The sequence below is a fragment of the Maylandia zebra genome, linkage group LG23, assembly GCF_041146795.1.
Source record: "Maylandia zebra isolate NMK-2024a linkage group LG23, Mzebra_GT3a, whole genome shotgun sequence".
Classification (NCBI taxonomy): domain Eukaryota; kingdom Metazoa; phylum Chordata; class Actinopteri; order Cichliformes; family Cichlidae; genus Maylandia; species Maylandia zebra.
In genome coordinates this window covers 5,578,816-5,594,992 of record NC_135188.1, presented here as the reverse complement: position 1 = coordinate 5,594,992, position 16,177 = coordinate 5,578,816, and the positions used below count along the sequence as shown (strand labels likewise).

The following is a 16,177-nucleotide window of genomic DNA, read 5'->3' as shown; positions in this document are numbered from 1 at the left end:
TTATCCACACCCACCGCCGCGCTATGAGTTGAGGGATATATGGGACCACGAAGCGTGCACCGGACCACGCTTGATATTTGGGGAAATCGACGGCGCATTTGGAGTACACTTCGGATTGGGACAGCCGCTGTCGCGTCGCTGTGATGTAATAGGTCTCAAAATGCGTACTTCGAGCGTGCGGTCTCTTAATTGGGACACTAGGATTTAGTACAAAAAAGATAAGCTAGTAGCAAATATGATGGGGGGTTTTTCTAAATCTTCACACTGTTCGTGGGTGCCTTGGCCCTAGATTGTGCCTTTATCCACAAGGTGGAGTCATTTCACCATTAAAAACCCCACAACTTGGGAAGGCTGCCAGAAACCAAAGCAACAGGCAGACGCTGCTGCCAGACTCCGAGAAAGTCTAGATAGAATTGAGCTGATACTGGGTCAACTGAGCATGGCAGCATGGGATACTCGCTGATGATTCCTTTTGATGTAAAACTGCTCAGGCCATCACTGCATATTAAAAGTTTTTTTTTTTTTTTTAAATCATCATAGTTTTCCATTCACACAAGTTTGAGTTATTCTAAAAATGTATTTGTGCGTTATTTAATTCGTTAGTAAGAATTCACTTTTAAAATCGCATTCACTGACTTTTTGTGTCCAGGTCTGACAAAACTGTTTTCTTCTGTGCGCACATTTTCTTCAGTAGGCTGAAAGCTACCTGTAGGTGGTTGAAGCCCCAGGGTAAAGCTGTTATCTCTCTCCCTCTCTCTACCACACACAAACACAATAACAACAGCCAGGTTGCAGCCATAGCAACGCCACCGGTACGCCGTTAAGTGATGTGAATGGAAAGCAGACGGAGGCTTTGAAGTCCACACTCCTTCCTCTGCCGCCGCCCAGTCTCGCCCGGTTTAAGGTACGGAAGTGTCTGTTTGCCTGTAATGGACGAGGCGGAGGACAGCGAGGAGGAGCCCAAATTCCAGAAGGCTCGACCCTTTCAAATAGCCAGCTCGGCTGGATGCGAGGATCATGGGAGTAGCAGGGGGACCAATATGAAGAAATTCTCGCCAGGAGGCGGAGCCGTCTCTCCTGTGCGAAAAAACTCCAACAACAATGAGCTCTTCCTCTTGCGAGGCGAGGACTCCACACCTTTTACTCCCAGCGGCAGCTGTGCATTTGCTCTGTTGTGCCAGAGGGATGCTGCTGGCGGCACAGAGTCAGACCACAGGAGTGCAGGGGACACAGTGTCTGAGGCGGGCGTGATAGGAGAGGGGGGCATCGGTATGATATGCAATAAAAACGGAGACTGTAGAAGAGACCCGGCCAGTTCAGGCAGTCTTTCTTCTCTCATCTCAAGACAGGAGAAGCAGGCAGATGGAGTAGTAGCAGCTGAAGACGATAAGGAGCTGGCTGCGAGCATGGACGGCTCTGTCACTTCAGCAGGGTCCCTGACACAGGGGCCTGGGGCCGAGGTCAAGACGACGGCAGCAACGGAGAAAAAGGACTCCAGAGTTTCCTTCTCCAACCCCCCGAGTAGTAAAGGACTGGCTCAGCAGCCAAGAAGTTCTGTCACGTTCAGCAAAGCAGAGGACGGCTCTCAGATAGTGCCGGATGATGGAGAGTCCAAGGGGAATCAGACATACATGCAGCGGCAGTTTAGTGCCATGCTTCAGCCTGGAGTTAATAAATTCTCCCTGCGCATGTTTGGCAGCCAGAAGGCAGTGGAGAAAGAACAAGAACGCGTAAAGTCAGCGGGTAATTGGATTATCCACCCATACAGCGACTTCAGGTATGGGTCAAATTGTGTTAGGTCAGTGAAAGTGTTGCTGTAAAGAAGCTAAAGGGGTGTTTTTGAATGTTGCCCAGCGCCCATTCTTTACGTCAAACAACATTATATGCGAAGATTGTGGGAATATGAACATAAGTATGCTATTTTTAAACATTCAATGGTTATCTGGGGGAAAAAGTTGAACCTTACCCTATCATAAACAGAGCTATTTCTCTATTCCTGAAGCACCGAATGATGACATATGGGAGATTTTGTGTTTACACAAAAGCTCCATATTCCAGAGGTGTCACAAAGTTGACTCTAAATGTGTCTTAAAGTGTGCTTGGTTTCAGCACCGAGGACAGCTCCTCTAATAAAATGTGGGGAAACCAGGTTTCTTGTCTTTCTTATTTGAGTACCATCAAATATGTAAAGCCTGCTGTTTATTAACAATACATGGCTTGATTGTGTTAACTTACGGACAAAGCTCAACAGCAGGATGCGCATAACAAGAGTTCAAGTCATGACTCAGCAGCCGCTTCCATTAGTTCCTCTAATATAAGTAGCCACAGTGTCTTCCTCTTATCCTGCAACACTAACAAACATCGTTCATAATTAATCTGCCAGTTAATAATAGGTAAGTTGAGTAAAGTTATATAAAAATACTTACACAATTTTCTTACTTTAATAAACAGAGGAATATTCATAGATGCCTCGCATGGTCAGTTCACCAGCTGAATTATCTTTAAAACACAGGTTCTCATAATTCAGCACCTAATGCTGTGGCGTGACTGGCTATTGTGTGAATGTTTGTTCAAACCAATAAATGTCACATTAACTAACTACTGGAAATAGGTGATGGTGCACAACACCACAGCCGTGAAGGCTGCTTTATTGATTTGGGCTCTGGTTGTTGTTTGTACTTGACTTGTTTGGAGGGTATTCTGCTGTTTTTGCTTTAGTTGTCTTTTCTTTGCATGGTTGTGGTTAATGGGGTAAAGTGAAGGAACTATCAGGCATTTCATAAAATTTGAAAGATTTATCAGTTTGGATTGGGTTAGTTTTCTGAGTGTGTTCAGCCTGTGAGAGTGCATTGCTTCATGACACAGAGAGGGCCGGAAATATGCTTACCCCGTATCATAAATCAAGCAGAATCAGCTTCTTTCCTGATATGTGATATCCATAACATGTAGCAACACTGTCAATGTCTGGACATCAGATTTTAGACATGGTTTCTCTTCTCATATGCATAGCATCAGATTTTTCTCCTTTATTACTTTATTATTACATCTTTTTCTCTATCAGATTTCAGAGTTGTACACATGGCCCTATACTGCCCTTTGTTTGCGTGTGTTGGGATTAAACAAGCACCTTTAATCATCTTCTACTCTTTCGTCCTGACAGGTTCTACTGGGACTTCACCATGTTAATGTTCATGGTTGGCAACCTGATCATCATCCCTGTAGGCATCACCTTCTTTAAAGATGAGACCACCACACCCTGGATCATCTTCAATGTGGTCTCTGACACCTTCTTCCTCATGGACCTAGTACTCAACTTTAGGACTGGTATCGTGTTCGAGGACAACACCGAGATCATCCTCGACCCCAAGAAGATCAAGAAGAAGTACCTGAAGAGCTGGTTTGTGGTGGACTTCGTCTCCTCCATACCTGTGGATTATATCTTCCTCATCGTGGAGAAGGGGATTGACTCAGAGGTGTACAAAACTGCCCGGGCACTCCGCATTGTCCGCTTCACGAAGATCCTCAGTCTGCTGCGTCTGCTGAGGCTGTCTAGACTCATCCGTTACATCCATCAGTGGGAGGAGGTATGCTGAGTTACAGCATTTCTATACGAACAGGAAAGTTTTGTTCAGTATTGAAGTTTAGCTTGGATAAATACTGGATAAAGTAAGTATATGGGACCAGATGGGGTTCTAATGCACAGTTTATGTAACACTTTTATATAAACAGATAATACTGAAAGGAAACACATAACTTCCACACTGAACATCTCTATTTTAGATTTTTACTCCGTGGTTCTCAAACTTTGTAAGGCTAGGGGTCGCTCACAGGGAATCCACTTTTACAAGGACTATCTCATGATCCTGAAATAGATCAAGCATATGCTGACTACCATTTGGTCCTACCTACTTTTTAAACTGTTCAAATAAACCCTTAATCAATACTAAATACTTGATGCATGTGATGTGTCACATCTTGGGTTTCTACTGGTCCAAACATAATGTAGGTCAGTCTGTTTTTCATATCATTTTCTCATCATATGCATCCCCTGTGGTATAAGGTCTTTTTTTGTTACTGAAATCTTACAGAGGAAGACTTTTTTCCCAAAAGCATCAAAAGAAAATATTAAGTTTTTAACTTCTTCATACAATTATGTATGTTTTTTAATGAACTACTACTACTGCATAGCTTTAATGTCTAAAAAAAACTCATTAGCATCACGTTTGCTACACCTGACAGACACTACAGCTGCATTGATTATTGCTGTAATGCAGAAGTTAGTCAATTATGATCAGATGATCTGCTTACTATTACCCCTCCACTTTCAAATGTGCTCATTAATAATGAGAAACTAATCTAACTGGGCTCTAATTAAGAATTGTGCAGCAGTTTCCAGTGCAGTGGCTTGTTCTGTCAGTATAAGTCATTCTAGTATCACAGGAGAAGGCACAAAAAATTAGGTGTAGAGTTTTCTACTGCAGCAAGCCAAGATGAGTGGATTATAGGTCATCTTACTTGATCATCACATTGTTGATGCATTTAAAACTGTATGAAAGAAAAAAACTTTCCACATAGTAAAAAATGTTTTGTTGCAGCATTTCAACCAATTAAGGCATCAAACAGCTGCAACCACATGCTGAAAGACTTGCTAATGCAAACCCCCTTGCATCTCTAATTGCATCAGGAAATAATGTTCTAGAGAAAAGTGCATTATCATCCATCATATGGCCCCATTTTACATAAACACAGCATTCCACAGCTTGGACTGTGTGTGTGCTTCTTTGTGCTTCCTTATTTGGCCTAAACAAGCATCTTCCAATCAAATGAGTGTCCCCTCACTCTGAAAATAACCACTGCTCTTCTGATTACACAGTGGTAATTTGGGTTTGACGAAAACCCTAATTACTCATTCAAACACAGACGCGTACACACACACACACAGAAACACACACACGCGAGTGCTCCTTTGCTTCAACTTGGCCCTGCCCTGATCCTCTTAGTTCAGCTGAGCTCTGCTCTGCTCTGCCTGATCCAAACGGGGGGAACTGTTTGCCTCTTCTGCCCAGCTCAGCTCAGCTCAGCTTAAGTCCGCTCGCTGCAGCACTGTTTCCTAAAAGCTTGTCTTAGTATTGTGATGATTTCACCATATAGATCTATTGAAGGCCAGTACAGAGGTGAGGTGAGCACTGGGTAACAGTCGTGCTAAAAAACCATTTATGTGGAATGATCTCAGAATAAATCGCTTATGCATCTATGTTGGTGATACAGAAGCAGAGAAAAACAATTTGCTGAAGCAGGAAGCTTGCGTTGATGCCTTTTTCATGAGCTCGACAATGATGGGGAATGGACAAGAGCAAATGCATAAGCGTCAGGGATGGAAGGATAAAAAGGTTCATATCCGTCATACGCACTAGTTTTACTCTAAAAGCATTTTAGCAGTCTGACAGAAAGAAGCAGCAAATAGTTTATCTGTGTTTTTCAGGCTGTGACTTGTAGTCACAGTACTATGCTTTGACCCAGATTGTGGTGTGACAGTGACACATGGCCAGGTGCTGTTCTGGTGTTGGGGGGAACATTAGTCCTAGCTCATTAATCATAATGGGAACGCTTTCTAATCACAGGGCAGGGCCTCACAGCATGTTTCCCTTTCTGCGTCTTCTAAATGACCCAAGGCCATTAGCCAATACAGGATATACACAAAATGTGCAAAGAAAGTAGTTTCTTTTGTTGATTTTGATTTAATTACACATGGACCCAAAGCAGGCCTGGGGAAGGGATCAAAACTAAATTACTGTAAAGAGAAAAAATGAATATATATCAAAAGAGTGAAACAACCAGGTGCTGATGACATTTTAGAACTGGATAAGGAAAATGTGATGTGCAGCATACAGCTGAAATGCTACATATTTCTGAGGAAATTGTTTTGCACATTTTATAAATTACATTTAGGAGGAATTTAAATAAACTTTGATACAATTGCCATTATCCATCCAAACACAAATCATATGAAAAGTCCAAGAGCTATTTAAACTAGGATCATGCACATTAACAACTGGGGTATAACATGTGTCAGTTTTCCATATTCATGTGACTTGTATGTTTAGGACAGCAGGGCCTCTGAGGTGTAGAGATGTGTGACAGCATGCCCTGACCCTGCTGCTCCCAAACTGTAAATTCTAAACAGAAGCGGCTCCTTCATGTCATCACACGCACACACACATACACACACAAACACACACAAAGGCCTAGTTCACATTTAAGATGAATTTCTCAAGATCTAATCCCCACATACTTGTAAACCTACCCATACACAAACACACACAAAAACACACACGAACCACGATAATTTGGCCTGGCAGATAGCCAGCCAAGCCATAGTGAGTGGTGTTTACAAGGCTGTGACCACATCACCAGCTCCACGCAAATTAGCCTTCTTACCTGGGGTGAGCTTCTTAAGAAACAGCAGCGAGAGCCTGGCCTGGGCTGCTGATCAAAGCTTCATCAGCATCTAATGAGGTTTTATCATGAATGCACATTGCATGCCCTGTGGTCTCACACCTGGTTATAATGGAGAACCTCAGCCTGGGAATGCGAAGCACGTTTTTTGCTGTTTATAAGTTACTAAAAAACTGGTCAAAATTATACCACCTGTTATCATAGTTCATTAAATTGTTCAAATTTTATATAACAATAAATTTAGTTGTTAACAGACACGTTACCTATAAATAAACTGAGATATCAAATCCTAAAGTTCTTCCTCACAGGTCGTCATGTTACCTAAAGCTGCCCTAATAGATATTTGTATATTAGCAAGAGATGAATAACAACCTCTGGTGTGAAAGGTTCCTGTATGAGTGTGAAACTCACAAAAAACTTTCTCCAAACTTCCTTTCAGTTTGTGGATATTGTAGCAACCTCTCCATTGCAAGAACATGGGCAGCTTAACTAGACTTTGGGCTGCATGCCATGGAGGGAGAGAGAGAGCGAGAGAGAGCGATGTTTAATAACAGAGATGTTTCATTGTCAACCAACTTATCAACAGAAAATTTATAAATATAATGTTAATAATATTAATAACAATACAAATATCTGGCGAACGATTCCCTGCCAGACAGATATATTGAGTGATAGATAGCATGTGGTATGAAAGATTGCCTATATCCTTCCTTGTGGCAGCAGAGCTCAATCAGTTTGTTAGAGAAGTTGCTTTGCTACCTGCCTAGTAAGTGTTGCTCATAGTGGGCAGGATTGTCTGTGATGGAGAGCAGTTTGGTCAGTCACCTCTTCTCCATCACAGCTTCAGAAGTGCTATATTTTACTATAATAATTCACTCCCACTGCTCTCACATTACTGTGTTCAGGTAAACCTTTGAGGTTAGCACATAACTAGCATGGCTAAATGTGAATATTAATTTGCCAGCGTCAACAAAAAAACTACATATGAAAACTATGTTTTCCTCATTTCTGGAAATTTTACAGCTTGTTAAGCTGTACCACGTGCCCAAAATGAATCTGCTAAATTTGCAAGAGTATGATTTATTTTCTTAAAAAAATATAATATAATAATTGTCCTACAGAGTGGATCAGGATTTGCAACTGTGCAAATTGTGCACAAGTTAAAGCTATTTTATATAGTCCCCACAGCATCACTGTTGCCAGTGCTATCAGCAGAATGATAACATGCTGGATGTGCTGTTTGTGAGAGCCGATAGAGTAGTGTTTACCATTGTTTTCAACTCTCGCTCAATCGCTATAAACACCAACTTTTCATTCTGCTCACACATCAGTTCTGGCTTCATTCTGGCCTCCTCTCCAAATCTGTAACCCTCACGTCCCATCTCTCCTGCTCCTGACAGATCTTCCACATGACCTATGACCTAGCCAGTGCCGTGGTGCGAATATTCAACCTGATTGGTATGATGCTACTGCTGTGCCACTGGGATGGCTGTCTCCAGTTTCTTGTTCCCATGCTGCAGGACTTTCCATCTGACTGCTGGGTCTCCCTCAACAAGATGGTGGTAAGAAAAAAATGCTCTGTGTGTATGTTTTTGTGTTCAGTGCGATCGTAAGTTAGACAATCACAGGAAAAGTGTTCACTGCACAACTAGCGTGGTGACACAGCTTATTTATTCAGACTGGAGTTGGGAGCTTTCGTTCAGCTTCAATTAACCCCCCACTAGTCAAACCCAGGAGACACGCCAGTGTACGGCAAGTAGGAGGTGGATGAAAGAAAACATGCTGCTGTCACTCAGTTCATATAGAAGCTCATGCAGTAATTTAGGTGTGCTCTTCTTTCTTTGTCCTGTCAAATGTCCTGTCCTCCTTCTGGGTGGCAGGTGGCTTCTAGCTGTCTGTTGGAAGACAGACCATTAGGAGAGGTTTTCACCAAAATTACTGCTGGCATGCATGAGAAAAAATAAATTAATAAAATGAATGCATACATAAATGTAAAAAGAAATTGATAGCTAGTATTGAAACACACTATCTTCTAATCCAACTGGATAATTAATGAAAAGTAATCATTAAACTTTTGTTCATTTTGGAAAGCACTTATTGTCTAAGCTATAAAACAAAACCTTATAACATTGACTAAAGAACAGCCTCTGTTTGTCTCTATTTTATTTAAATTGCACGATTAATCACAAGTGTGGACAAATAAAGAGGAGAAACACCCAAAAAATACTGTTTGGGTTTTTATCATTTTGAACTTAATCCCTTTATCCAGTCTCACATGTCATTCTGCTTTGGAGATAACAGATTGGAAGGTGGTGAGTGGCAGTGGCCGGAGGCACAGACAAGTCAGAGGATACAAATACCTTTTATCATAAAACTGTATTTCACACATATATTCACTTTCACACATACAGTATGTTTGTTGGCAAACAGAAAAAGAATTGTGGTGGTTTCAAGGAAGCATTAGTGTCAGTGTCAATCCTGTTTGTCCCACAAAAAAAGAGAGAAACATTAGAATTGGTTTAAATATTTTGTATGAAGTACTCAAGGGATATTTTGGATACGGCAGCTGAGATGATAAGCTTAATGAATGGCTGTGACTCTGCGATTTGTACAGTGTGCGTGCAATGTTGTTAACAGAGAGGTGATGATTGGTTTGTGAGCAGCTGTAAGTAAACTGGTGAAGCAGATTGCATGCAAGCGCAGGAGGAAGAGATCTGCTCTAATGGGTGTAAATAGATTGAGTTATAGAGGACAGTTTGCATTGCAGGGGCTGACTACAGGAAGAAAACAGAAAAAATAGTCTTAATCTTAATTAATTGACAGCAATATCAACAGTCCTAGAAACCATCGAATTATCTGACAGAGCTAAAAGACGTCATTGGTTGGCTGCCGGATGCTTATTTCTCCACATAACTGTAACTGTCTTGAAACCATTTTTTATGGGGAACATTACATCTTTTGCTCCTTCTCCTAAGGAAGTTCAGCATACCGGATAATTCCTTCTTTATGCTTTTGTCAGGCACTGGCTGACTCTGCTGCAGCTGAGAAATGCTTGATATGCTGGAAGAAAACCTTCTAATTTTGGCACAGAGATTTTTGGCATTCAGTTCCCTGAAATACACTGTGTACTATGGTGCTATGGTGTTTACATGAATAGGTGTGTTCTGTTATGAGTGTGTGTGATCTCTAGGAACAGATGGATCTCACACCAATTGACCCTAGGGGAGATTGTTGTTACTTCTCTGTCACTCCATCCCTTTCTTTCTAGTTTCATCTCTGGCCATCCTATTTCCTCTATCTCTCTTTCTTGAATGTATGGATTTGTATGTATGGAAAATTGCTTTATATGTTGCTTTTTCAGTGACTCTTTTATCCTTCATGCCCCACTTCTTCTTTCGCTGATATCTCCTTCCTTATACATTCAGTTTTCCAGAGTGACGTGTGTTGTTTAGGGCTTGTGCCTTTTTCCAAGCTCGCTGCCATAATGCCAGCGAGCACACATGTGGGTGTGGCTGCCTGGTGTGCCCTGTCACTGCCATTTCAGGGTAATCAAGGTCACATCTTCTTCAGAGCTGCTTTGAGTAAGAGATCCAGCGTTAAATGATCCTCGTGCCTCCTCGGGCTGACAGGCTGCCTGCCTGCACTGGACATTTATTGGACTCCACCCTGTTTTGCTCTCTGCGTCATGCATGCACTTAGGGTTATGGAAATAGGGCAAGAAAGCCATTCCTGAGAAAAACATGGGACTCGTTTCTTCAGTAGCTATTCTTATGTGCATTTTTATGCATGTCCCTTTATATAGATGTGTTGTGTTTGGCTGAGATTTGTGTGCATGTGATATATAGTACAGTATAACTAAGTGATAGTCAAAATATCCTCCTTCAGACTGTTTTTTTTCTGCAGTGTATTCATCTCTGCCTCTTAACACTCAATAAGGGAAAAGATACTCTTGCAGCAGACAGTGGTGTTTATTGTAAGTCGACAATCAGGCTCCTGCTGCAGAGTGATCAAGAGACCGGATGATCGTGGTCTGTTATGTAAGTGACTCTCTGTTATGTGAAAGATGACAGGTGGTTTTGTCCCATCTCCCTTGGCCTGATTGGCTGTTATATCAATGGCATTAGAATAAAGACGCTCTTTTCCTCTCGACTTCTTTCTCTGCATCAAAAATGAACTGCGTTTCTTTATAACTGGAGAAGCAGAAGAGCTGCTGTAACTGCAACAGAACACCAATTTGTGAGAACCTATTTATGCATTTGCACTGTATTGAGGCACACAGAGATGCACTTCAAGAAACATTCATGCTTTGGAAGTTGATAACGAGGCCCTCCATTCATTCTGAAGTGACCGAACTGGCAAACAGGCCTGTCAGTGCATATAAAAATAATGGACAGTTACTGTGTGAGGTCTGTGTGTGGAAATGTTGCATATGTGTGTGAATAATAACTGCTGTGTATGACCTGACAGCCACTCTCAGTGCTAATTTGGTACAGATTTTTAAGAAAAGTTAAAGTGGGTGGTGCTATTTACAGCAGGCAATACAACAGAGAGACTTTAAGAAACCAATTGACAAAGTTTAGCTAATTAAATGCATTTTTAAGTCAGAGTGACTGTTGCAGCCCACAGACATGTATTTTTGTTGAAGAGGATTAAAAATTCTTGCAAGGTCAAGTCATGTTGTAGCTAGCTAAAAAAATAGAAAAGGAAAAAACAGCCTCACGGGCTGGTTGGGGCTGCAGTCTTTGTGGGCCAAGTTGCCCCGGTGAAACCAACCCCATTTTATGAAGAAAAGTTGTCTTGTCATTTTTAGCCGTGTAGTAAAAAGCAGTGAATGCTCTTTGCTGCTTTACTTTATAATGAAGGCAAACTTCAAAATAAATACATAAATACAAACCTCAGTGTAACCTGAAGTGTATCCCATAGTTGGTTAGAAATCTAAATGTGGGAGGAAAAGCTTTTGAAATATGCTTAGGATGAGCAATTGTTGGAATACTTATATTTTTCTGAAACCTATCTGCAAAAAGAGAGATGAATATAAGAAAATTGCACACCAAAATGAGACTGATTGCTCCTTTAATTCAGCTCAGTTTTTAAGATCAGTATAAATAAGTAGAATATGCCTTCTATAGCATCATATTGTACAATGCATGTCAGAGACTGAGAGCTGAGTTAACTAAGAAATCTCATAGGTTTGAGAATGTAGTTCCTTTTGTGGGGTGGGGAAGACAACTGTGGCCCAACCCATTTGTTAGAGTGACTAATCACATTGTCATCCACAGACTTGTGTTGCTACCAAGGCTAAAAAACAAAACAGCAAAGCAAATGTCTCTTAAAAATGTCTCGAAGCCCTGCAGAATTATTCTTCCTCTCCTTTTTATTGTCAGTGTTTAAACAACCGAACTTGAAACTTGTACTTGGTCGAGAACAGAATAGATGCTTTTGGGCTTGACTCATATGGCCACAGCTTGCATCATTAACTAGACAGAATCTCTGGATGCACATGGCTGCACACAAACAGCAGTTGTGAATACTACAGCTGCATCTCACTTTAGAGACCGGATCCTCCAAATGATACAGCCCACGCAGGTGGGGTTTGTTAGAGGACCCGATGGTCTGACTGAACCCTTATTTCTTTTCAGCAAAGACTCCGTGCGAACTTAAAGTACTATCAATCACTGTAGTCCACCTGTAATTTGTAACCTCAGAAAACTTAGACTTGCATGGCAAGTTTTTCAGTTTTGCTGAATGCGCATAGATGGCAGCTGTGATCTTCTCCCGTCCACATACAATACAAACATTATATCAGTTTTATATATATATATATATATATATATATATATATGTAGAGAGAGAGAGAGCTAAAGAGAAGAGATTAAATATTGCTTGCATAGCCAGCAAGTAAGTGGATCATTTTTATCTGTGTGGAGGGTTTTTCATTGTGAATATGATTCTGAATCTCTCCCTCCACATATTTGTCAAAGGAGAAATTCCACATAAAGGCTAATAAACCCAAAATCCAATAATAAGAGCTTATTGAGCAGGAAGCTTCGATCCACAGAGGCAAATTCTTCTTACAGATCATTTCAATTGGACATATAATTTACAGGCATTCATTTCACATTCAACAAAGTCAATTAAACAATACACAGGAGTATGACTTCAATAAACCAGACTGAAACATAAAATCTGAATTATTGACACATACATCACAAGCGTTCCTTTAATGGGCTATTCCTATAAATTGTAGCCGTACTAGTAGATGGCTAGTATGGCTTTGGGGGATGTCAGTCCCACCAGTTTGGTTTACACTGAAATATTTCAAGAATGTTCATATGGATTTTAAAAACATTAAAGATACTGAATCATATTTGCTGTGCTTGTCCGTCAGCTTTTTACATTTTTACAAAACAAAATTGGTGACGCCAGTTTAATTTTGTGGAATAGCTGCATTTCCCCCCAGAAACGTCAGGCTTTAATCGTGGAAAATCTCTGAATATTAAAGTAAAATCACAGCATGTAAGTGAAGCAAATAACAGAAAATAAAAAAATACTGCATTTGGTTCACCCTTAGGTGACTTGCCCCACACCTGATGCTGAATGAAAAGCTTGTAGTTTAATTAAGGAAAGAAATTAAATAAAATTAGAAATTAAAACCTGTGATTTAGCGTTCATCTGATCTGGCGTCTTCCTCGTTAGTCCATCATTTATCTCTGACACGCTGAAGCTACAGTAGCTTTATGCATGAACACTCTAATCAAACACATTACGCTGTGCTGTTACAGTCAGCGTTCTTAATTAATACTGTTACGTAATTCAAGCAGACACCAAAACATCTTGCAACTTTCTGGACTCATTTGCATTTGAATAATAAATACAAACATGGACCCACTGCTTCTAAATAATGAATCTTTACATTGCTAACAAGCACTTTCATGGAACTTTACATATTAAAGTTTTAAATGTAGGCTCTTTGAACCAAACCAAACTCCCTCTGTCACTTGTAGACTTTCAGAGAGAGGGACTGCAGTGTGTTTAAGAGATGTTCAGCACTCATACAGCTGAATAGATGCTGTGAGCCAAACACCTCGTACACCCAGCCGGGTGTGCCAGCATGCACGTACACCCACTATTCTATAATTACGCCATCGTGCATCATAGATGTCCCATACTCCCTTTGTGCTCTCCTCTAAATGTATTATGTACAATTAGCGATCATCGGCGTTGCTCAGTGAAGACTGATAGCGAATAAAATGAACACAAGCGCTAATTTAATTCGTCCCACCCATCTCACTCCCCACCCTCACATAGGGTGGTATCTCTGTAGAATTAGTTTATTGTGTTATTATGAAGGTTGTAATTTTCAATAGTAACAGACAGCTGTGCACTGTGTCAGTTTTAATCACTTGTTATCACAAACTTGAACACATGCTAACTGCTTGCAGCTGGTCAGTGTGTGTGTTGCTCTCGTCTCAGAGGGTTTTCTTGGTCATGCAGTCACATGCGAGCGAACAGTTCAACACTGAGGATGCCATGATTATTCACTTTCTTTGTTCTCAAGACTGCAAAATAGCACGCATCACGAAATGCCACCTTTATCTCTAAAGCATCGTATGCCTCAGAATGAGTTTTGCTGTGTGTTTAGAGGACCCACGATGCTTCTCCTAATTTTCTGTTTTCACTGTTACCTAGGAGGATTGTCACGTGTCAGCATATGTACGAGTAAACCCTGTGAGCCAAAACCTCAGGCATACGTTTAACTTTCATAGATTTGTGATCAGGAGTTTACATCCACTCATGATGGGCATGAATGTCAGGGTAATGTTTGGGCTTTTAACGATTTCTTTGAAGTGTTCTTTTTCCAGGATGGAATAATTGAACAGCATTCATCTTTAATGACTAAAAAAAAAATGAATCTGGTGCACAAGTCAGACAGTTTTGGTAGCCATCAACAAGTTCTGGCATAAATCTAGCTGGATATTTGAGCACCCCTCTTGACTGAATTGACAGGGTTCATTCTTTGGTCGGTTTCCTGGCACTGATCCGGGTTTTAAGGATAATCCACAAGTTTTCATTAGGGTTGAGTTCGGGGCTTTGGAGAGATCATTCCAGAAGGTGGATGAGCCATTTTTAAACAACTGCAGATTTCAACATCATCAGTTTACACACAGCAAAACTGTGTATTTTTTTGTTTACCTCCCTCTGTTTTGTCTTTCAGGTGTTGTCTGTCGTTACAAATGCAGCAGTCGGAGACACTGCATGTCTGATTGCTTCATCCCCGACTTTTTTCCCCACCCCCATACTTCTTCTTCTTCTGTTCCTCCACTTTCTTCTCCTATCTTTAGCCAATGTGGCCTTCACTTGTGTTGTTTACATATACCATTCTAATGTCACAGCAAACTCAGGGTCAGTTGTAGTCTCGAGTGGCACCTGGTGCGGTCTTCTGCTGCATTAGCCTCTCTGCTTCAAGGTTTGACATGTTTTTATAATGAGTGGTAATTTAAGTTACACTTACCTTCCTGTAATGTGGCCATTCTCCTCTGTCCTATGACATAAATAAGGGTTTTTGTTCAGCGACCCACTGCTCACTGTATAACTCATTTTTTTCAGATGATTCTGTATAAACCTTATTGTTGGTTATGATTGAAAAGACCACTAAATCAGCGCTTTCTGAAATACTTCTGGTATTGCCTGTCTGGCACCAGTAGCCATGCCACATGTAAATTCCATTTGATGACTTAACGCAATATATTTATATTGCGGTGAAGCTCTGTCGGTTGAAATACAGTGTGTACTGTATATTAATGTACACATGTATTTGACTATAGGAGAATAAGCTGGAAACAGGCAGATACATGCAGCTGACTGAAAGAGGGTGTTTATTTCAACACCTTGGGGCTCCCTGCTCCTGCTGCTTATTCACCAGCAATGTGGCCCACATGCTGATGGCCACTCCACGTCTGTTCGCCACCTGTGGCAGTCAGGGAGACTTATGCTTAATTTATGCTAGCCTGGTTGTGTCCATTTGCAGAGATATTTGCCTATGAAGCGCTTACGAGAGGGGTTTTCAGCAACTGCAACCGAGCTCCTGTGCAGTCCTCCAAAATCCCTTGAAACGGATAATGCTGTGTTGCAGTCAAATGCTGATTGGTTGAGAAGGGAGCAGAGGGAAGGGAGCAAAAGGAGAAACCATTAAGGATGAAATTAAAAAATCTGTATTTACAGCACAGACAGTCGCTGCAGTGGACACTTTTTATTGTTCCCAACACTTGATTTCACTTTGATGGACCAACAGAACAAAACATAGCAGACAAGTTGTAGCATATATATCTGACACTGGGGGCAGTCACTGCAGGAAGATGACCAGTCTGCTCACAGACTGTCAATGGACTGCCTACACACTACCTCCATAATTTGTCAATTAGTCTCAAACTCTGCACTTTCATATATTCTCAGGGTTTGCAGATAATATTTGTTATTTTAATGTGCTTAATGATTAATGTTTACGAATTAAAGTAAAGGAAGTATTGTAGTTGGAAGGTGGTATTGTGTAGAAATAACAAAGCTGACATAGTGATGGTTCTTAGAACTGCTGCTTTTAGTATTTTGCATCAGATTATACAGCTCTGTTTATTTCCCTAAACAAAATCAGCAGGCCGAGTGACACAAGGGCACAAGAGTTTCTGGTAAACCCCATCCCTTGAGACCAAGTGCCTTTGAAATT

General features: G+C 41.0%; 1 protein-coding gene across 1 annotated transcript in view; it reads left to right on the top strand.

Annotated features, from left to right (window-relative positions):
* Positions 1–668: 668 nt before the first annotated feature.
* hcn2b (hyperpolarization activated cyclic nucleotide-gated potassium channel 2b) overlaps positions 669–16,177 on the top strand; it is a 40,079-nt gene continuing 24,570 nt past the window's right edge. The window contains exons 1-3 of the mRNA XM_004554911.4: positions 669–1,777; positions 3,161–3,584; positions 7,857–8,018. Coding sequence (XP_004554968.1) covers positions 930–1,777; positions 3,161–3,584; positions 7,857–8,018 — 1,434 coding nt within the window. The 5' untranslated portion in view covers positions 669–929. The remainder of the gene's footprint in view (positions 1,778–3,160; positions 3,585–7,856; positions 8,019–16,177) is intronic.